Genomic DNA, 23,921 nt, shown 5'->3' with positions numbered 1-23,921 from the left:
GATTGAACAAAATGTAAGGTGTATTCGAACAGTAATGTGGATTGAAATTCTTGTATTACTTTGAGCAGTTGAAAGTTTATGCAGACGATTATTGATATATAACTTATTTGCTGTGTTTGAGGAACGTCATTGTAAATATATTTCTTCTCATTTTTTTCTTAGAATGGCTAGCTTTTTTGACTACTTTTCCTACTGAGTCTTAAATTATTCCTTTGCTAATCTGGGAATAGATCTTAGTCCTTTTTGGTCATTAAACATCAATAGTTCAGTTTCTGAGTCTTAAGCCTTGTGATTTACTCAGCAATGTGAGCCTGGTGAGCATTACCACTGACACTTGCATTGCGTCATTGATGATTCCACTCCCATTCTGCAGCACAGTCATTTTTGGTACTAGAGGTTCATACTTCCTTAATCAAGTAAGATATAAATCATAAAGTGCAAATTATGAGGCATGTGTATAAAGGACTGTAGAAGGGATTTCAAGAGGTTCTTTCAAAAGGGAAAACGGAACTAAAGATGTTTGCTTTGGTTTGAAAATATTTTAGAATCTGTCCACTTTTTTTTAAATACAGATTTTTCCATGAACTTTTTTTGAAAACCCTCAGATATTGGAAAAATTGGAGAGGAAATTTATGGAGTACATTTTGAAATCTGCTTCATAATCTAGAGTAGAAAGTTACTATATCCAATATTTGAAAACAATGTTTCTGTATTTTAATGAGATAATAGCTTTTATTTTTGTATTTGCTCATGAACTTTGTTATTCCATGATCACTTTTAACTGTAAAAGTCTTATTTAACCTTAATTAATTATTTTCTTCAACTGATACTTGTGTATTTTTTTCTTTGTGTTATAGGCAATTGCATTGCCTCCTATTGCGAAGTGGCCTTATCAGAATGGCTTCACCCTAAATACTTGGTTTCGTATGGATCCATTAAATAACATTAATGTTGATAAGGATAAACCTTATCTTTATTGGTAAGTAATATGCAATAAAGATAAGGAGCCAGGAACCAGGCACTTCTTCTAGGTCTCCCTCGCAGGTGCAGGGTCCCAAGCCCTTGGGCTGTCCTCAACTACTTTCCTAGGCCACAAGCAGGGAGTTAGAAGGGAAGTGGAGCAGCCAGGACACAAACCAGCACCCACATGGGATTCTGGTGGATGCAAGGTGAGGAATTTAGCTAAAAGGCTACCACATTGGGCTCCTCCAGTTATAGGTTAAAAGACTTTCTCTGTCCAGTTTTCTTTAATGTTGATCAGTTGCAAAGTGCTTATGATACCTGTTGCCTTATCAGGGAAAAAAATATTCCAAATTATTATTATTTTTTTTTGCAGTTTGTCCTTTCAGTGTACTTCAGTTTTATGTACATAACAAGCACTTACGTACTTTTAAAAATAGTAATCAGTGAGGCTAGCGCCATGGGACAGTAGCCTAAGCATTTGCCTGCAGTGCTAGCATCCCACATGGGTACTGGTTCGACTGCTGACCGCTCCACTTCCAAAGCAGTTTTGTGCTAATGCATCTGGGAATGCAGCGAAAGTTGGCTTGAGTCCTTGGGCTGCTGTAGAACATCGGAGACCCAGAAACTCCAGGCTTCTGGCTTTGGGATAGCCTGCCTCTGACCACTGAAGACATTTGAGGAATAAAGTAGCGGATCAGAGATTTTTCTGTGTGTCTTTTTCTTTCTCTGTTAATCTGTCTTTGAAATAAAGATGTGAAAATCTTTAAATACTGGCAATAAGCTTGTGAGAAAATATAGTCAGATTAACTTTGTTAGACACAGTGGGCTATTCAACATAACGATTGTTTGCTCGGTAAAGGTTGTGATCTTGGTAATATTAGTGTACCAGCAACACATAGTCAAAAATATTACACATGCATTTATTGCTTTAATGTATGGTTTACATTGGAAATACTTTACTTGTGTTCATTTTTTTAAAAAGATTTATTTATTTTATTACAAAGTCAAATATACAGAGAGGAGGAGAGACAGAGAGGAAGATCTTCCGTCCAATGATTCACTCCCCAAGTGAGCACAACGGCTGGTGCGCGCCGATCCGAAGCCGGGAACCAGGAACCCCCTCTGGGTCTCCCACTTGGGTGCAGGGTCCCAAAGCACTGGGCCGTCCTCGACTGCTTTCCCAGGCCACAAGCAGGGAGCTGGATGGGAAGTGGAGCTGCCGGGATTAGAACCAGCACCCATATGGGATCCTGGCGTGTTCAAGGGTGAGAACTTTAGCCGCTAGGCCACAGCACCGGGCCCTACTTGTGTTCATTTAATGCATACAATGCTGTACAATAATATTGAGTGTAGCAGGATTATCATCATGTTGCTTTTGCATCTTAGATTGTAAAATAAGCATTGCTTTAGTATTTACTGAGTAGAATTTAATGATAAAGTATTTTGTAAAAGGACTTGATCAGAAATACGAAGTTGAAATACTTGATAAATTATTACCTTCCAGATTCTATCATAAGTTGTTTAGAAATGAGAGAGTATTTTAGAAAAGCATTTGAAAATTCAAACACAGACTGAGTTGGATTTCAAAGTGGACATGTTGGGGAATCACAAATTTATTTTAGTGATGCCTTGATTTTTTAAAGCACTAACAAACCAAAGATTTTTCTACATTGTAGTTAAATTGATAGCTAGTAGATTCTCTAGAAGGAATATTCCCTGGGAGGAATATTTCTTTTTAAATTGAAACAGACTTCTTTGTTCAAACACATTGCTTATCAAACTTGCTTTTAACTTTCAGTTTTTATGTTGTAAGCCGTTCTCAAAGGCATAGCAAGATTAGGTAGTACACATTCAAAACATGAGCTGTGTGTAAATGATGTTTGTGTTTCCTAATTACAGGTGGTCCTTAAATGTAGACAAAATCTATAATTAGTAGGCTTTTTTGTATGTTTAGTACATTTTTTTGTAAATTTGTGACATTTCAAATTAAAATATTGTAAGCTTCTGCAGTCTTTCATTTCCCAGTTTACATTCTGTATCTTCTGGTTATTCACACATTTTAGGTTTAGTTTTTGTTTGGTATGTATTAAACACCTTGAATTCACCAAATAAATAAGCTTTGTTTTTGTAATATTGTCTGATATGTTTCTTTTTGTTAATATAACTTACATTTTTCCTTCATTTTTTTTTCAGTTTTCGTACTAGCAAAGGAGTCGGTTATTCTGCTCATTTTGTTGGTAACTGTCTAATAGTCACATCATTGAAGTCCAAAGGAAAAGGTTTTCAGCACTGTGTGAAATATGATTTTCAGCCACGCAAGGTAGGTAAAAATTAACTATTTCTCTTTGAAATGACTACTGTAAAATTTACCTGTAATGAATTCTGTAATACTATGTTTTGCTAATTTTGCTAGGGTTGTTCATGCATCCTTTTTTGAATTTTCCACTCATTCCTTTGTTTGAATTTTGGCCTCTGGAAGAGCGGTCTTGGGACCTCTTGTGTGTCTCTTTCACATGCTTTGAATATCTGTTGGCATTCTTCAAATGAAGTGATTGAATGTTTATTGAGTATCAGTCGCTGGTCTACATACTTAGGATTTGACAGTGAATGAAATAGAAAATATCTCTGCTTTCCTTTTTCTTAAGGTTTGTTTATATATTTGAAATATTGAGTTACACAGAGGGAGAGACAAAGATCTCCTGCACAAATTGCTTTAACAGCTGAGGCTAGTACAGGCTGGAGCCAGGAGCTCTATTGTAGTTTCCCATGGAGATGACAGGAGCCCGTGTACTGGACCAGCTGTAGTTTGTTTTTCCTGGTACATTAGCAGCAAACTGGATTAGAAATGAAGTAATGACGACTCTTGACAATGCTCATTTGGGATGCTGGCATTGCAGGTGGTGGGTTATCCATCTTTGCCACTTAGTTCTTGACATCGTTACACTAAAGAATTGTATCCACCTCACCATGGTCCTCAGCTTCTACTTTTGTTTTCAGGGCTCTATGTTTCTGTTCGCAACTTTGTTCTGAGTTTTGCTCCCAAGTGTCTTGAGGTCTTAGTGGCCCTGGCCTTTAGAATATGTGGCATTAAGTTTACCATTTTTATTTCTACAGCTGTCTGTGTTCTTAAGTCCTCAGTTCTCAACTTTGATAAGAAATTAACTATCTTCATAATAGTTGGGATTTGAGTTAATTTGTGTCTGTAACCCCTTTTTAGTTTTCTAGTTTCATATATATATATGAGACTAGTGGCCAGGGCTCTGACTGTGGGAGGAAGCGGCTCTCTTTCCAGCTTCCTGCCCTAGAATGTGCTACATGGAGGCCCATGCAGAAGGGCCAGCACCCCCAGGTACCTCCCCCCAGATGCTGGGTGCTGTAGCTGCTGTACATGGACACACCCCACAACCTCCACAGCTAGCAGACACAGGCCAGGCCTTTACCTCACTCCCATCTGCACCCACCCAGACCCTTAGCCTCAGAGCCACATACCAGGGTGCAGCTGCCAAGCTCTCTCCAGCCCTCCGCTCCACACCTTTGCTGCCATCAAAGTGGTTCTGGTCTAGGGCTGCCCTTGTGGCCGCAAGACCACCAGCAGTTGGCTTGGACAGTACTCTTTGCCCCTTAGCAACTGGCCAGTTGCTGCTTCAGTGGTGTGCAAGCTAGTGCCCACTCCTCCCCATCCTCCATCTTGCAATGCTCTGGGGTGCCCTGGGGGCCTGGCAAGCAGATGGGGTTCAGATGGTGGCCCCACCTCTGCCTTGGCCTTGGCTGGGGTCCCAGTGATATTTTCTTGTTGTACAAAAACCAGGTCCAAGTGTTGCCTCCTCTTCCTTCCAGAAGCCAAACTGCTCCTTTGTATTTTTATAGCTGCTCATTGTGAATCTCAGAGTCTTAAGAGAAGCCAGATATATTTCTCATCAATAGAGAAGTAAACTTATTTAAATAAACAAATCTTTATGTTGCCTTCTTCTCATCTCGGATCACTTATTTCTTCCAAGTTACTTTTATGTACTTTATACTAATTTCCAGTTTGCCTTCCTGATCATTTTTTTATAGCACTCCAGCCCATTTTTTCCATCCCATAAACTATGGAATAAATTCAGATTTTTAACCTCATTGTTCATGATTTTAATTTGCTAAATTTCATAAAACCTTTTCCTCTCAGTGTCTGACATGCACACCGTTCGTACGCACACTGTTTCACAGCTAGGCCTTCATCTCTGTCCCTCTGCTCTGTTCTGTTTCCTGTAACGTTTCTATGGCACCGTCCTTGATTTATGTTGCTTCCAGTTAGTGTTTCTCACAACATTTTATTCCTGAATTTCTAATCATAGTTACTCCTCATAAACCTTTATTTACTCATGTGTAAGTATGTTATTTGATAAATGTTGACATAAAGATGTATGTTGGATTTATTTTTGCTTTCCCTCAGTTTTCTCACAGAGAACGATGAAGGTGATAGACTTGCGATAAAATACAGTGGGTACATGAATAGAAGTGCTTTTTGGTTATTTTTGCTATCTTTCTCTATATGGAAATTTAGAATATCACTCATGAATATTCAGACAAAGTTAATGCTTTTTGTGAAAGTTTTTTTATGCAGATATAACGGAAAACATGAGTGTTTAGAATGCTGAGAAGTGAGGGCCTGACACGATAGCCTAGTGGCTAAAGTCCTCCCCTTGCAAATCCAGGATCCCATATAGGAACTGGTTCTAATCCCAGTGCCCTGCCTCTCATCCAGCTCCCTGCTTGTGGCCTGGGAATGTTGTTGAGGACCCTGCACACTCCATGGTAGACCTGGAAGAGGCTTCTGCAAACTAGCACCATTCAGATACAACACACATCATGATGATCAATTCCAAGGCCAACCTCAGTCTGTTAAACAAAAGGAGAATTAGCAATAAAACCTACATGTGCTACAGTGGGCAAGTACAAGAAAACACAAAAGTAGCTGACTACACTGAAAACAGAAATAAGTGACAGATACTTGGATATAAACATCCAGAACTTCTCTGCTATTTTGATTAATTATATTTTTAAATGATAATAATTGGTTCATACACATATTTTCTTCTCTGAGTGCAACATTCTGGGAATACAAATCTCCCTTATCTAAGATTTTATTTCCACAATTTCAGTTAACTGTACACTGCAAATAGTTTCTGAAAATCTTCAGATATAAATATGGATACTTATATACATATATATGTATATATTTAATTCTGGCCATTCAGTTGGAATAGTACTATCACATAATGATTTTTTTAAAGATTTATTTATTTTTATTACAAAGTCAAATATACAGAGAGGAGGAGAGACAGAGAGGAAGATCTTCCGTCCAATGATTCACTCCCCAAGTGAGCGCAACGGCTGTTGCTGTGCTGATCTGAAGCCGGGAACCAGGAACCTCTTCCGGGTCTTCCACATGAGTGCAGGGTCCCAAGCCTTTGGGGCATCCTCGACTCCCCCCGCCCCCCAGGCCACAAGCAGGGAGCTGGATGGGAAATGGAGCTGCCAGGATTAGAACCAGCACCCATAAGGGATCCCGGTGTGCTCAAGGCGAGGACTTTAGCCACTAGGCCATGCTGCTGGGCCTGATTCATTTAAATTTGAAGAAATAAAACAAAGATCTTTTGCTTTCTCCTTTCACATGCATATGGTATATTGTCTGTGACGGCTTTGCCAAGTTTATAAAGGGGTCTTCCTATGTTTCCTGTAACTTCAGTTTTATGCTTAAAATTTAGACTTAGGGCCCAGCAAGGCAGCCTAGAGGCTGAAGTCCTCACCTTGCATATACCAGGATCCCATATGGGCACCATTTCATATCCTGGCTGCTCCACTTCCCATCCAGCTCCCTGATTATGGCCTGGGAAAGCAGTTGAGGATGATTTAAAGCCTTGGGACCCTGCACCTGCATGGTAGACCCGGAAGAGGCTCTGGTCTCCTGGCTTTGGATTGGCTCAGCTCTAGCCGTTGGGCTGCCTGGGGAGTGAATGAGCGCACGGAAGATCTTCCTTTCTACTGCTCCTCCTCTTTATATCTGACTTTCCAATAAAAATAAAATGAATCTTTAAAAGAAAATGCTGAGAAGTGGTATATTTTTTCACATCTTCAGTGGGTCCTTTAAGCTTGATATATAGTATATCATTGTTGCCAACTAAAATTTTAGTTAGTAATTTACAGATGAGTTTTGCAATAATAAAATAATAAAATTTTACAATATTTTTATAACATTTTATTTATTTTTCTCAAATTTATAATATTTTATCTCAATGTTGTTTATGTAGTTGAGAAGGATGTATGCCCATGTAGGCCACTGATTGGGGTGGGGAGCAAGAAGGGTGGACCGAAATGTTTCTAATTTGGTTCTTTTCTCCTCTGTGAGTGGGGATTGCAATAGGAGGGGGCCGTTCCTTGCTACCAAACTACAGCCACACCTGGGGATGGGAGATGGTCATGTGTATCTTAGAAACCCAGTGTGGGGTAAGAATTTTCCTAGGATGTACTTCAAGTTGATAGTTGTGAGATGGATATTTCATTGCTTCAGGGTTGAGAATATATTTCCAAGGTCCACTGGTTGACAAATCCGCCTTAGGTCATCCATACATTCACACACTTGCTGCAAAGTTTTGCAAGGAAAGCTGTCCAACCTCTTCTGCTTTCCATCCTCTGAAAAGGCGCTTGATGTCCCCTGTTGGCCTAGATGAACTGGCTGTCCTGTGCCCCATATGCATCTGGGCATGTTGTTGTCCATTACACAGGTATCAGCCATTGAGGAGACCCAGTCCTGATATACATACTCCAAGATCAGACCAAATATTCTGTGATTTTTCCTGTGGTGGAAGTATGAGTCCAACAGTCTAGTGGGGGAGTCCCCCAAGAAATCTTGCCTGGGATAACCCTAGACCTATATGCTCTTGGATGTGCTAGCCATTGCGAGGTCTGGTTGAGTCCAAAACCTAAATTAACCTATGCACAGACCAGTGAATGTAGTTGCCTACAGTTCTAGCCCCAGCCTGGATGCAACATCCTAGCCTAACCCTGCCTGCCATAAACCCAGACCTCAAGCACACCAACCGGAACTGCAGCCTAGTCCTGACGCCTTCCCATAGGCCCCATGAGGGGCTTTTCCTTTCCTCTGTATGTTGGCAGGTAAAACAGTCTGATCCAGCAGAGCCCGCAACACATCCAGCTCTTGTACACCCATGTGTTCTGCAGCTTAACTTAGCCCTACCCACGTCCAGACCTGGTACACACATATGCCAACTGGTGCTATTACCTTGTCAAGCCCAGCCCTGGCTTTCATGTTTATCAGCAGGAGCCACAGCCCAGCAGTTGGGTGCCCACAGTTCCCTTACTAGGCCAACTCCCAGCCCTTCATTTTGTTCTTGCCAGGGGGTGCTGCATCTAGCTTGAAATGACTTGCACCCAGTACTGGCCCTTGCCAATGAATACTGCAGCAAAGCCTGGCTGGCCCACATTCACTCTGGCTCTTGAATGTGCCAGTGAATGCAGTGATTTAGCTTTGCTCTGCCTTCCTTCAACCCCAGCTCACATGTAGGCTGAAGGATGTTGCAGCCCTGCCCCAACCATGTGCCCCAAGTCCCAGATCTCATATTCAGCAGTTGGGGCTGTGGTCTAATAGAGTCCTCTTTCAGGTTCCCCTGAAATTCCCCTTTCGGTTTTTTCTAGCCCCAGATCTTGGTCCTGCTCATGGGTGCTATGATCCAGTCTGGCATGGCCTGCGTTGCTTTGTCAGTGGATGGTACAGCTTGGCTCTTCCTAGCTCTGTCCCCCCTGTCCCCAGTCCCATTTTACCCTAGGGTTTGCTGTGGCCTGGCTCAGCATGGCCAGCCCCAGTCCATCCCTCATGTGAACCATTGTACGTATCTTCAAAAACAGTATAACTTTTAACAAATTCATGGATTTTCAAAGCCAAACTTTTATGGGTCATATGTATATTATTTTCATTGTTTTTCTGGAGAATAATGCTTGTTGAATTGTTGCTCTAATTACAATAATTGCTTCTCTTTCTTTTTTCATCCTCCCCCATTTTTCCCATCCTGTTCCTCTTCCTTTTTGTGTTACTTCTCCTCCATTACTTCTCCATTGTTCTTTCTTTTTTTTAACAATGGATTATTTTATAGCTACACTGCATAAGCTAAGCTGCTTTGAAACATGTTTTAAACCATTGCCTACTTAAAATTTTCTGTGGTTTGTTCTCTCACAAAGGCAAGATTCCTAAAGATGTTGCATAGGTCTCTTTCCATTCTGGTCTTTTTTTCTCCACTAAACCTGAACATTAAGAGATATATTTCATCAAACCTCTTTGCTGTACCATAAGATTCTTCTGCTTATAAGTTTTCTTTGTTCCATAATCAGTTGTTCAACAATTCTTTTTTATTTTTCAAGCTTAATCATACATTTCTAATGAATTCTCTTTTGACAGCCTTTTTACTCTGTTTCTCTTTCCTCTTGTGCTGCTGTGCCAGTCATTAAGTTCTTTTGCTCTTAAATCTGTGTTTTAGATATTCACTATTATGTTTTTCATCTTTGCTTCTCTACTGTCACCTGCCTGAGGGTGAATATGTCGTCTTATATGTCTGATGATTAAGCATGTAATTTTGTACAGGATGAGACATTGTCTGGTAATAGTAATAAATCAATAAATATTATTGGTCAATTGATAACTCTTACACTAAGATATGCCATATACTCTACATCAAATATTTATCATAAAACTCTTTCATTCATGACATCTTGTTTGTATTTAGTCATCTGTTCTGTTTAAAATTTAAAGTTCCCAAGCATTTTACTCCAGAATATTTACCTAGATGGCAGTCTGATTGACTGTTTTCAAAAGTCACCTAAGAATATACATACATTTTATTTCTTACACATGTTAAGATCTGTGAGATTTTTCTCATAGATTTTTTTTTATTAAATTTATTCATTAATTACATTGTGTTGTAATTACATAGAATCTGGGATTCTCCCCCCCCAACCCTCCCACCATGATGGGTTCCTCCACCCTGTTGCATAACCATAGTTCAAGTTTAGTTGAAATTCCCTCCCTGCAAATATTTGCCAAGCATAGAGTCCAACATCCCATAGTCCAGACAAGTCCAACTACTTATTGGGAAGACCCTCTCTGGTCTGAGGGCAGAGTCAGCAGAGTATCTTCCTGGTCAAATAAAAGCACTAATATACCATCTGCAACAATTAACATCGTTATGGAATTAATTGACATGATATTGAGCAGTCAACATGTTAAAAATAAATGCGATTTCTTAACCACTTTCTGTGACCCCCCATTCACAGCTCAATTTTAGTTTATATACTACAAATGACATAATATCCATAACATAACATGATATGCTTAACATCATATCATATTAAATTAAGGCAAACATGTGGTATCTAACCTTTTGGGATTGGTTCATTTCCCTTAGCATTATGGTTTCCAGTTTGGCCCATTTGGCCACAAAGAACTGCATTTTGTTTTTTTTAATAGCTAAGTAGTATTCCATGGAGTAGATGAACCATAGCTTTCTTATCCAATCCTCTGCTGATGGGCATTTTGGTTGTTTCCATGTTTTTGCAATTACTGATTGTGCTGCTATGAACATAGGAGTGCATGTTGGTTTCTCATAAAACAATTGTTCTGGATATATTCCTAGGAGTGTTATAGCTGGATCATACGGTATGTTGAATTTGAGTTGTTTGAATATTCTCCATACTGATTGCCATAGAGGCTGTACCAATCTGCAGCCCCACCAGCAGTGGAGTAGGGTTCCTTTTTCCCTGCAACCTCGCCAGCAAGTGTTGTTGGTGTTTTTCATGTGGGCCACCCTTACTAGCGTTAGGTGGTATCTCATTGATGTTTTAATTTGGATTTTCCTTATTGCCAGGGAGCTTGAGCATTTTTTCATATGTTTATTTGCCATTTGGGATTGTTCTTTTGTGAAATGTCTGCCCATTTCCCGTGCCCATTTCTTGAGTGGCTTGTTTATTTTGGTGTTTTGGCTGTTTTGTAATTCTTTGTATACTCTGGAGATTAGTCCTCTATCACCTATGTCGTGTGCGAAGATCTTCTCCCATACCATGGGCTGCTTTTTTACTTTGTTGATTGTTTCCTTTGCTGTACAGAAACTTCTTAGTTTGATGAGGTCCCATTTGTTTATTTTGGTCTCAATTTCTACTGCTTTTGGTGTCCTTCTTAGGAAGTAGGGACCTACCCCTAGATCTTGCAGAGTATTTCCAACATTTTCTTCCAAAAGTTTGAAGGTTTCTGGATGCAGGTTTAGATCTTTTATCCATTTAGATTTGATCTTAGTGTATGGTGAGAGATATGGGTCTATCTTTTTGTTTCTACAGGCTATCAACCAGTTGTCCCAACAGCATTCATTTATTGAAGAGACCTTCCCATTTGCCAGGATTATCGTTTGTCCTTTTATCAAAGATTATTTGACTGTATCAGTGTGGGTTCCCTTCTGGTGTTTCTATTCTGCTCCATTGATCTTCCTCTCTATCTTTGTGCCAGTACCAGGCTGTTTTGATAACCACTGCCCTGTAGTATGTCCAGAGGTCCGGAACTGTGATTCCCCCTGCTAACTTCCTGTTCTTCAGGATGGTTTTAGCTATTTGTGGTTTTTTGTGTTTCCAGATGAACCTTTGGATCATTGTTTCCAGTTCCATGAAGAATGTTTTTGGCAATTTGATTGGAATTGCGTTGAATGTATATATTGCTTTTGGCAATATAGACATTTTAATGATATTGATTTTACCTATCCAGGAGCATGGGATGTTGTTCCATCTTTCTAGATCTTGTTCAATTTCTTTTTTCAGTAGTTTGTAGTTTTCCTCAAATAGGTCTCCTACATTTTTGGTTAGGTTTATTCCCAGATACTTCAGGCTTTTCTCTGTTATTTTGAATGGTATCTTGCTGGTTAGATCTTTTTCCAACTTGGGGCTGTTAGCATACACTATGGCTGTTGATTTTTGTTCATTAATTTTGTACCCTGCCACTCCACCGAACTCTCGTATAAGTTCTAGTAGTCTCTGTGTTGAGCCTTTTGGCTCTTCCATATAAAGAATCATGTCATCTGCATATAGTGAAAGCTTGACTTCTTCATTTCCCATTTGGATTCCTTTGATTTCTTTTTCTTGTCTTATGGCCTCAGCGAGTACCTCTAGAACTATGTTGAATAGCAGTGGAGAAAGCGGACATCCCTGTCTTGTTCCAGATTTCAGTGGGAAGAGTTCTAGTTTTTCTCCATTCAGTATGATGCTGGCGTTGGGTTTTTCATATATTGCTTTGATTATGTTGTGAATTTTTCCATCTATTCCTACCTTGGTTAGGGTCTTTAGCAGGAAGTTGTGCTGGATTTTGTCAAAAGCTTTTTCTGCGTCTATTGATACTATCATGTGATTCTTGTTTTTCAGTTTTTGGATGTGGTGTATCACATTTATGGATTTCCGAATGTTGAACCACCCCTGCATTCCAGGGATGAATCCTACTTGATCTGGATGAATGATCTGTCGGATGATTTTTTTGAATTCTATTGGCTAGGATTTTGTTGAGTATCTTAGCATCAATGTTCATCAGAGAGATAGGTCTGTAGTTTTCTTTCTCTGTAGGATCTCTGTCCGGTTTTGGGATTAAGGTAATGTTGGCTTCATAGAATGAGTTTGGAAGGGTTGCTTCCTTTTCTATTGTTTTGAAGAGTTTGTAGAGGATTGGGGTTAGTTCGATTCGGAATGTTTTGTAGAATTCTGTTAGTGAAGCCATCTGGGCCTGGGCTTTTCTTTGTTGGGAGGTCTTTAATCACTGATTCAATCTCTGCTTCAGTTATGGGTTTGTTCAGGTCGTTTGTTGCCTCTGGGCTAAGTTTTGGCAGGTTGTGGGAGTCTAAGAACTTTTCCATTTCTTGGAGATCTTCTGATTTGTTGGAGTACAGTGCTTTGTAGTAATTTCTAATTATGTTCTTAATGGTTGTAATGTCTGTTGTTATGTTGCCTTTTTCATCTTTGATGCTGTTAATTCTTGCCTTCTCTTGTTTTTTCTTTGTCAGTCGGGCCAGCAGGGTGTCTATTTTTTGTTTATCTTTTCAAAAAACCAGCTTTTTGATTCATTGATTTTGTGTATGGTTTTTTTTTATTTCTATCTGGTTGATTTCCTCCCTTGTTTTGATGATTTCTTGTTTCCTGTTGTGTGTGGGGCTCATCTGCTGCTGCTTTTCCAATTCCTGGAGGTGTGTGGTTAGTTCCTGTATTTGGCGCCTCTCTTGGGCCTTGACATGAGCTCCAATTGCGATGAATTTACCCTGTAGCACTGCTTTGGCAGTGTCCCACAAGTTTTGGAATGTTGTGTCAGGGTTTTCATTGGTTTCGATAAATTTTTTGATCTCATCTTTAATTTCTTCCCTGACCCCTTGTTCATTCAGTAGCATATTGTTCAACCTCTAAGAGTTTCTGTATTTCCTTGGCATTTTGAATTGCTGATTTCCAGTTTCATTCCGTGGTGGTCTGAGAGGGTACATGGTATGATTCCTATATTTTTGAAGTTATTTAGATTTGCTTTGTGTCCTATCATGTGGTCGATCCTGGAGAAGGTGCCATGCACTGCTGAAAAAAATGTATAATCTGTGGTCTTAGGATAAAAAGTTCTATAGATGTCTACTAAGTCCAGTTGTTCTAATGTTTGTATGAGCTCTGTTGTTTCTTTGTTGAGTTTTTGTTTTGTTGATCTGTCTATAGTTGTTAGCGGAGTGTTAAGATCGCCCACTATTATTGTGTGTGTATCTATGTCTCCCCTTAAGTCCGTAAGTAATTGCTTCACGTAGCTAGGTGCATTGGAATTAGGTGCATATATGTTCACGATTGTAATTACTTCTGATGGATCAGACCCTTCACCATTATATAATGTCCTTATCTGTCCTTTTTGATGTCTGTCAGCTTGAAGTTTAGGTCATCTGAGATTAGAACAGCTACTCCAGCCTTTTTTTCTCGTCCATTGGCATGAAATGTCTTTTTCCATCCCTTCACTTTAAATTTCTTACAGGCTTTTCTGGTTAGATGTGTCTCTTGTAGGCAACAGATTGTTGGGTGCTGTCTGATGATCCATTCCGTTAATCTATGCCTTTTGATTGGTGAGTTTAGACCATTTGTGTTTAGAGATAATATTGAGAGAAATTGATTTTGGGCTGCCATGAGTGTGTGTAAGTGTGCAAGTGTGTATTTTCGACTATTAGAGTTTCTGATTGGTTGACTCTCCTTGTATGGGTTTCAGTGGGGAGGTCTTCCCATTTGCCATCTTTGATTTTGGTTTTCATTTTTTCTTTCTGGGTTTAGCACCTTCCTGAGGAGATTTTCCAGAGCTGGTTTCGTGTTGATGTATTCTTCGAGTTTCTCTTTACTGTTGAAGTATTTGATTTCATTCTCAAATACAAATGAGAGCTTTGCTGGGTACATTATTCTTGGTTGGCAGTTGTTTTGTTTCAGGTTTTGATAGGTTTTACCCCATTCTCTCCTTGCTTGGAGCGTTTCTTCTGATAGGTCGGCTGTGATTCTGATTTTCCTTTCCCTGAAAGTAATCTTGTCCTTTTTTCTTACTTGTCTTAGAATAGTTTCCTTATGTTCACTTGAGGGTAGCTTGAGGACCACATGTCTGGGTGACGATCTGTTTGGATCATATCTACTGGGGGTCCTTTGTCCTTCCTGGATTTGTGTTGGATTTATATTTCCAGTGTTCTGGAAGTTCTCCTGTATTATCTCATTGAGCACCTGTTGCAAGCCTGTCTCCTTTTCCACTCCTTCGGAAGCCCTATTATTCTAATATTTGATTTTTTGAGGTTGTCTTTCATTTCCTGTATGGACCTATTGGCTTTCTCTAGATTTGTCTCCAACTGTTTGATGAGCTGCTGCCTTTCATTCTGATTGTCTTCCAGTTCTGATATTCTGTCCTCTGCAGTGTTCATTCTGTTGGTTAGGCTTTCAATTTTGTGCTCTATATCGAGGATTCCCTTTTTGACTTGATTTATTTCTGCAGTGACATGGTTTTCGAATACCTTGGACTCTTCCCAGCGCTTCTCACTGTCTCTGATGAATTTCATCACTAGTTTCTTAAATTCCTTATTTGGTATTTCCTCTATGTCTTCATCTTGCATCTCAGATATTGGGATTAGTTTTTGGTTGTATTGGGAGGGAGTGCTTGATCTTTCCTCTGGGTCATTGCTTTTTCTGATACTTCTCCTCATTGTGTTTTTGCTTCTTGTTGTTTTGGGATTTTAGCGTGGATTCAGCTGAGCCGGCTCTGGTTTGGGGTCTCTGACTGAGCCCAGCAGGGCGTACTGCCTGAGTTACCAGCTACTTTCAGGGTCTGTAGATCACAGCCCCAAGCTGGGTCAGGAGGCTTTGTGGGCCAGCCCTAGTGCCAGGCCCCTTCCCCTGTGGCTCCCTCTCAAAGGCGGTGCCCCACTGCTGAGTGCGCCTCAGCTCTGGGTCACAGGGCTAGCACAGCGGGGGGTTTCTGCCTCAGTGCTGAGCTGAGACTCTCCTTCAGGGCTTGAGGTTAGCACAGCAGAGGGCCCTGCTGATTGAAGCCTGAAATCCCCAACTCCGGGCTGGGCTGGGCTAGAAATTTCCATTGGTCCCAGTGCCGAACTGCGCTCTCCGGGATTCCTACTCAGAGGCGCTGCTCCACTGACACTGCAGGCAGGTCTTTCCGAGCGGGCTCCTGCTGGGAGAACCTGTCCGGCCAATTCCGCTGAGCCCGCTCAGGTCAGGACTTTCCAGCTGCGCCCAGCATGGGACTCCGCCCCAGAGAAGCCACTTCCTCAGCTGCATTCTCTCAAGGGTGGAAGCGGATTCCCGAGAGGCACAGAGCTGTGAGGGGCACTCAGACGCGCCCTCACTAGTCTGCTCCTCCGCCCAGGACGTGAGGGCCCTGCCGAGCGTTGCCCAGCCTCTGGAGCTCAGTCCGAGCCCAGCAATAGGATCCACTGGACGGAGCCAGTCCACAGCTCGGAGCCGATATGGGGATCTCTGAGCCCCAGTCCCACAACAGCGCCGCTCCTGTTCCCTCTGCACTCTCCCAAAAACACTGAGCAGCTGAGAGGCGCACCTCTGGGAAATCTCCCCTGCTTGTCTTCCACTTCTGCAGGGGATGATGCCCCCAATGATCAGTCCAGTAGCCTCCTCTCGGGGCTCCTGCCCTCCAGAGGACTGGTGCCCCTGTCGGTGTGGGCGCCTATCCTTCTAGCCGCCTCTGTCCTTGGGACGGTTGAGTCCCTGCCGCATTCCCCCTGCCTGGGATCGTGACTCACCAAGTTCCCCGCAGCATGCTGTATTTTCTTTCCCACTTTTTGCGGCTGTTCCTTCACGCCGTGTAGATCTTCTTGCTTTAGTGAGCTCCAGTGACCTTCTCGCTCTTCTCCCTACAACTTTCTGTTTCCTAGCCTGTTTCTCTGCTGGATCGGTTCCCCTCTTTCCCTACTCCAACCTACACCAGCTCTCTGCGGTCGGCCATCTTCCCACTGATTTCCTCTCATAGAATTTTGAAGCTCAGTTTTTATGTCTTTTTGATAATCATGTCATTTAAAAATTGAATGTCTAATGAGTAAAGGTTTTCCTTTCCTTGTTTTATTATTAGTTTTTAAATATTTTATTTGTATACTTGAAAGGTAGAAAGAGAGAGAGAGAGAGAGAGAGAGAGAGAGAGAGAGAGAGAGAAAGAGAGAAAGAGAGAAAGAGACAGAACAAGTGTGCATGTGAAAGAGAATGAATGAGATCTTCTACCTGTTGGTAATTCACTCTGCCCGTGGCTGCAGTAGCTAAGGCTGGACAAAGTCCTAAGCCAGGAGCCAGTGACTTTGTGTGCTCTCTGACATGGGTGGAAGGGGCCCAAATACGTGGACCATCTTCTGCTGCTTTTGCAGGTGCATTAGCAGGGATCTAGATTTGAAGTGGAACAGCTAGATTGAACCAGGACTCCCATATGGGATGTTGATGTTGCAAATAGCTGCTTAACATGCTACACTACAATGACAGGTACCTCTGTTGGGATTTTAATCAGAACTAGCACATATGTTGTCTTGAGACCAATGATTCAGTTAGCAATAAATTAAAGTTTACCTTGAAAGATGCAACTTGACAAAGGACAAGCATTTAATTGTCTGACTGATCTTTTTTGTAACTAGGGAACACAGTTGTTTATTGTTTCCTTCTCTGCATGTTTCAGTGGATATTTTTATTTTCTACATAAAAAATAATGCTACTAAATTCCATTCATAATTTTATTCATCTTGAAATACCTAATATTTTATTGAGTAAGAATTATTATGATTTTATATTTTTCAAATGTATGTGATGTGTTTTGTTGACAGAATGTTAGTAAGCCTAAATAATTTGTAGAACAATGTATTTTACTTTGCCTTTTTGGGGATGCAGCAAACATCAAATTTTTGTTCCGTAATTAATGGAGTCAAATTTGTTCAAGTACCTGTAGCTTATTTTACCTGCATTTTCTATACTTTAGAAATATTTCTGTAATCTCTGTTTTAGTATTTCAACTGTGAAAACACTAAAAATTGGATCTACTAATTGTTATAAAACTTGGAAAATCTCATCAAATTGACACATGAAACGCTTTGTTGTTGACACCAATAAAATTAGTATGGAAATTTAAAATGAGATCATTTATTTATTCCTACAGAATATTTACACATCCTGAAATAAAAATATTATAGAATTACTATGACAAATTCATTAAATAATTTATGGAATTGAAGCTACCAAGGTCTTACTATATAAAGGTTAAAATGTTGTTCTTCCACAGTTTTTTCATACTCATGCAATAGAAAGTAGAATCCTAGGTCCAGCTTTGTCAGTTTCTTCTGTTTCCTTTTTTTTTCTCACTGTAATTTGATGATTTGTGATTTTCTGTTCTTTTACATGTGTTTCCCAATTATCGCTTTTACGCAATAGTAAATTCTGGGGGAATTATGCCTTTGGTCGTTTGGACTGGTCTTCAGCACCTGTAAAGCTTCAGTAAATGTTGGTAGGAATAAACACGGATATCTGTGCCTCCTCAATTTTGTACTATAATACAGTTGAAGATTAATATCATAATGAAGGTCAAAGAATTCTGGTCCTGTCTCCATTACAGTTTTTTTTTATCTGTAAAATGAAAAGGGGGAGAGGATTGGAAGAAATGAGTGGACAATCAATATCAATCGTCCTTCAACCATTTCATTAGAGTGTTCTGAATGTTACTGTTGTATAGACACTAATATCTAAAACACATAATGATATTTTAAACTATTTTTATTTAAGTGGTATATGATCAGCATTGTCCATATTTACAATCGATGGAGGAACAGTGAAATTCGGTGTTATGTTAATGGACAGCTGGTATCCTATGGTGATATGGCTTGGCATGTTAACACAAATGATGTAAGTTTTAAAGAATTTTTTAATCTGCATTTTAATATGTCTAGAATGAGGCAGTACTATAAATTAATTAAATAATAATATATTTGGGTAGAATTGTCTAAGTATTCTTTTGAAGGTATATTTTTATTATTTGTATTAAAATTTAAATTTGGTATAATAAAATTGCCATCATAAATGACCAATACCACAAAGAATAATTTACCCAGGTTTTCAGTATTTTAGCCCCCAAAACATCACAGCAGTATTTCTTCCAGAATCTTAACCACTAGAAGTACACCTTACACTTTGAAAAGCCTTTGAATAAGTACTACACACAGTCACTGTTCTTAGTTGCTTGCTGTTACATGCTGTCGTAAGAAATGGAGAGAAATTTAAGTTGTTAGTGTAGAGAAGGGAGAAAATAGATTGACTTGAGATGATTTTAGTTTAAAAGAACTGATGCAGATTATCTGAGATTTGGGTTTCATGTTCTGTTCAGTGGAAACATGACACAGTTCAGGAAATAGCAAGGCAGTCAGTGTCTTTAGAACACAGGAAAGAAATGTAATAAGAAGTGAGATAAAGAGTAATTTAGGATCAAATTATGTTGCCCTCTTGTGCAGGTATGAGCCAAGGATATCCCATCCTACCCATCATAAAAATCTTCAAAAGATTTTGAACAGAAGTGTGATACCTGCTTGTGTTTTAAAAACACATCAAAATGGCTGCAGTATCAAGAATGACTTAAGAGAAATGCAACAGAAACGTCACTTAGATGACTTCTTGTGATAATAACACAGCTAGTAGCTACCAGCATGTTAGCAGTGCAATCCAAGACAGAGTGAAAGTCTAGATAAAGGATATTTGGAAGTGAAACCTCACTCTTATCTCCATTCTGACTTATAAGAGTCAAAGTTGTATTTTAATACCAAAAGGATCTCAAACATCAGTAATATAGAGATGTTTCAGTGGAACTGGATTTTCTTAATAGCTTTCTTTTGAAAGAAAATTGACTTAGTTTTGTCTATGTTTTCTGAGGGCAGGGATTGGCTGTTGTATTGTTTTCTTTTAAAGATTTTTGTATATTTGTATCTCATAGTTTATTTCTTCAGTCAGTGAGTGACACACTACAACTTGTTGGCCAAATAGAACCCTCAGCCTGTTTTTTGTAAGGCCTGTAACCTAAGAATCTTAAGTTTTATATTTTCAAATATTTTCTCTAGTGTGCCTTGGCAGGAGAAATTGCTTTTTCTGACTTAGGATCACATAGTAGAATCATAGTCAGTAAGGAAGAGATCAGTTTTATCAAAATACACAAATGCAATTTAGCTTTTATTTACCTTTCAAAGGATATAATCTTTTATGTATAGAGTGGAAGAAATTCCAATGGTCTTGTTGACTGTCACCAATTAAGAAGATATTATATAGAAGACTTAGGTTTTTAAATTGTTTCTGACTGTACCCCAGGAAATGGAGAACCCAGAAAAATCTCTCTCTCTCACATACACACACACACGAGTATGCAGGTAGGAACTTATTAAGTTTCTGTAATTTTAATAGCTCATTGCCCTTAATGATAAAGTTAAGAGAGTAGTGAAGTCTAAAGATTGATGTTTATTTGTATGCTTAACTCTAAATATAAATCATTTAAATAATGTTCACAAAAATTTACTAGCATTTATTATTTAATTACTCCATAAAATTTTAATTGATACTTTTTTGGTTTCTTTTTATGTCTTAAGATATTCATGACAGTGAATGCACATGTTTTTAAATATTTGGTCATTACAAATTAATAATTTATTCTTCTTTATAATTTGTTAAACACAGAGCTATGACAAGTGCTTTCTTGGATCTTCAGAAACTGCTGATGCGAATAGAGTCTTTTGCGGTCAGCTCGGTGCCGTTTATGTGTTCAGTGAAGCACTCAACCCAGCACAGATATTTGCAATTCATCAGTTAGGACCTGGATATAAGGTAGACATAGACATTCTATTAAAAAGTCTGGAAAGTTTTAGATGGCAGATGTGTTATGATGTAACATTTTCTTGATGTCGTTTGATGCATCTCTGTTTTTTGTAACATTTGTGACTGTGTTCCTTTTATTCTAAAATGTAGTGTCTTTTCAACTATTTTCCCTTCATGAACTTTTTTTATTTAGAAAATATTTTGTAATGTTGTAGGTTTGTCTTTTGTTATCATCTCTGAAGTGGAAAATCTTAGAGAAACATACTGTGAAATGTGGATTTCAAGTATCAAATTTTGAAGTATAGAATAAAATATGAAATTCCTAGAGAAGAGATTAAATAACTTGGATAACATAGTTTCTACTATGTTAATCAGCAAAAGCAGTGAAATCCTATCTTTCACAACAAAGTGGATACTACTGGAAACCATTTTACTTAGTGAAATATCCCAGTCCCACGTGGATAAGTATGTTTTTTCTCTGATATGAAGGAATTAAAATGAATGGGGTGAAACAGACATCTTGTGGTTTAACTGTTGGTTTTGGCCCTTGTTTATACTCCTGTGTATCTGTGGTCTTTCTACATTTTATTTGCTGAATATTATGGTTGTTGGTGCCTGTGATTTTGGAGCAGATTGAATTCATATTTTTGCAAAAATTGAAGAAAAACGAAGGAAGGGTGGGGAATTGCCAGCAATGCCCACATCACCGTGTACCCCGAGTCGAGCAGGGGGACTAGGGCTGAAAAGAAGACAACACGCACTGGGTCATTCATGCAAAGAGAATGCCACTTTATTGAACTGCAGTCTGTGTTTTTATGCTTTCTAGTTCCTCCCAGTATTTTTCCAATGCTCAAGCAGCTGAACTTGTGGTCAAGCCAAGGGCTAAATGTATCAGGCCAAGATTGCGCATCCTGTTACCCCCTTGAGAAACAAGCTAAGCTGTGGAGTTAACCCTTGGGAGAACGGGCCCTGCAGGGAATAGAGATAGAGAAAGGAAAGTTTGGCTATGTGCTTAGAGTTATACCTATGAAATACATGAAGTTTGCCATCATATAATAATAAAATTAAAGAGAAAACAAAAGAAAAATTTGAGGAATAATATGTACGACTGAAATTATTCATTGCAGCTTTTTTGTTTGCTTTACCATTTATAATCAGTGAAGAAATGAGTACAATAGTATTGATACTAATTCTGTAAAGCACATTATGATTAATAATATTCTTCCTGTTGCTTAGAAAATAAGACCTTATTGAGTTAAGATTTAGCATTCACATTATGGACAATGCTTTTGGCTAGGGAAACACATATGTACTGCATTTAAATCATGCTGGGCATTGGATTCAAAACTGCTTGCTTCTGAGATATCTATTTCCAGTGATTTGAATAATTGTAGTAGAGCTATTTGTTTTATTTCAAAGCAATGACATTGCTTGCTGCTATATTTTATCTATTTCATTTTATTTGTTTTGCTAGTTCTAGAAATGTGTTATTTCGCAGTACACCTATTTGTGCTTTTGTTGGTCCTTTTGTTAAGTTTGAATCCTGGTTCTGCTGTATGGTGGTTTTGCATGGAAATAATTTTTATTCAGATTTTTAATTCATATTCAACCTTTTTTGTTTTGCCTTTTTTCATAAAGTGTATGAAGTTTAATTTTAAAGCAGTAATAGAATGATGTTACATCAAGTAGTGAATAAGCCTGTGCAAATAAAAATTAAAGAAAAACTCAAGAAACACAGACTTTAAATTCTAACTCAGTATTGCTATTCTTAAATTTTAGAACTGATGTCAGTTTCTTGACAGCAGAAAGAAAAATAAAGCATATGAACAGTTTAAATAATAGTTCGATTCAGAAAGGTGCAAACGCTGTCCTTTACTGCTTTGCAAACTTGGTAATTTGTGATATGACTTGTTCCCTTCCAGAACCTGCTAGCAGATGCTGCAGCAAACCCCAAGCAACTTGCACTTTCTCTGGCTCATACATGCACCAGTGGATATGGTCGTTTAGCCCAGCCTAACTCTCCCCCCAACGTCATGAAGGCCAATGAGTATTGTAGCGCTGCCTAGCCTGGTCTGCTTCCAGCCCCAGCCCTCACGTTCACCAATGGGAGATGTAGTTCAGCTGGGGAGCCTCTGTATATCCCCAACTGGGCTTACCCTCCATCCCTGGTCTTATGTGTGCTAGTGCATGCTGCAGTCAAGTCTGGCATGGCTCGCCTTTTCTTGGCATTTGCCGGTGGGTTCTGAAGCCTGGCCTTGTCTGATGTGCCCCCAGTTCCAGCTCATGCTGGCAGGTGCTGCAACCTAGTCCATCCCATCCAGTCCCCTACTCCTAGCCCTAATGTGAACTGTCTGATATTGTGACCCAGCTGGCCCTGGATTGTGGCCCAGCTTGACCTGTCTTGCACCCAGTCCTGGTTCTCACATCTTCCAGTGGATGCTATGATCTGGCCCAGCCTGGAGCATCCCCAGGCCTGACCCACATACCACTGGGTACTGTAACCTGGCCTGCTGTGGGCTGCTCCCAACCTTGGTTCTTGCGCTCACCTGCAGAGATTGTGTCCTAACAGAGGAATTCTTCAAACTCCTGTATCAGTTGCCTCTCAGTAACAGATCTCGCACACACAGGTAGGTTCTTGGCCAAGCATGGCTTTGCCTGCCATCTGTCCTAGTAGGAACAATGGTCTTGCCTGACTGCTTCACACCCATTTCGGCTCTTAATGTCGGGTGCTACAGGCCAGCCCTGCCTGTTCCAACCCCAAACCCAGCTTTTGCATGGTTCAGTGAGGGTAGAGACCTAGCCTAGCTCATCCTACAGCCACTCTGCTCTTGTCAGCATCAGTGGGTACTGGAGCCTAGCTCAGTTTGGCACACCTCAGACCCAGTGCACATCGATGCTAAGGTATACTGCAGCCATGTTCAACCCAGAACACAGCTCCCATTTCATATCTCACACTGGCCAGTGGGAAACACAGCCCATAATGTCTGTTCTCTTAGCTACTTCACCAGGATTGCTCCCAGCAACATCTTTTTTTTTTTTTTTAAAAAGATTTATTCATTTTATTACAGCCAGATATACACAGAGGAGGAGAGACAGAGAGGAAGATCTTCCGTCCGATGATTCACTCCCCAAGTGAGCCGCAACGGGCCGATGCGCGCCGATCCGATGCCGGGAACCTGGAACCTCTTCCAGGTCTCCCACGTGGGTGCAGTGTCCCAATGCATTGGGCCGTCCTCAACTGCTTTCCCAGGCCACAAGCAGGGAGCTGGATGGGAAGTGGAGCTGCCGGGATTAGAACCGGCACCCATATGGGATCCCGGGGCTTTCAAGGCGAGGACTTTAGCCGCTAGGCCATGCCGCCAGGCCCGCTCCCAGCAACATCTTGCATATGCTGGTGGTTGCTCCAACACAGCCCAGCATAATCTGTCTCCTGTCTTGACCTTTACCATCAGGTGCTGCACCCTGTTCCAGCTCTTGCTGGTATGTGCTGCAACCTAGCACTGTCCAGTTATCCCCCATCCCTGGCTTTCATGCAAACCAATAGGTGCGATAGC

At 40.1% G+C, this 23,921-nt stretch overlaps 1 protein-coding gene across 7 annotated transcripts in view; it reads left to right on the top strand.

Moving 5' to 3' along the window:
* NBEA (neurobeachin) overlaps positions 1–23,921 on the top strand; it is a 582,506-nt gene that overhangs the window by 71,264 nt on the left and 487,321 nt on the right. For all 7 annotated transcript variants that reach the window (XM_058670864.1, XM_058670863.1, XM_058670859.1 and 4 more), the window contains exons 5-8: positions 858–979; positions 3,157–3,283; positions 18,301–18,420; positions 20,230–20,376. In XM_058670864.1, the coding sequence (XP_058526847.1) occupies positions 858–979; positions 3,157–3,283; positions 18,301–18,420; positions 20,230–20,376 (516 nt within the window). The remainder of the gene's footprint in view (positions 1–857; positions 980–3,156; positions 3,284–18,300; positions 18,421–20,229; positions 20,377–23,921) is intronic.

The sequence above is a fragment of the Ochotona princeps genome, chromosome 12 (genome assembly GCF_030435755.1).
Source record: "Ochotona princeps isolate mOchPri1 chromosome 12, mOchPri1.hap1, whole genome shotgun sequence".
Lineage (NCBI taxonomy): Eukaryota > Metazoa > Chordata > Mammalia > Lagomorpha > Ochotonidae > Ochotona > Ochotona princeps.
The sequence above is the reverse complement of the archived record's forward strand: the minus strand, read 5'-3'. Positions and strand labels throughout refer to the sequence as shown.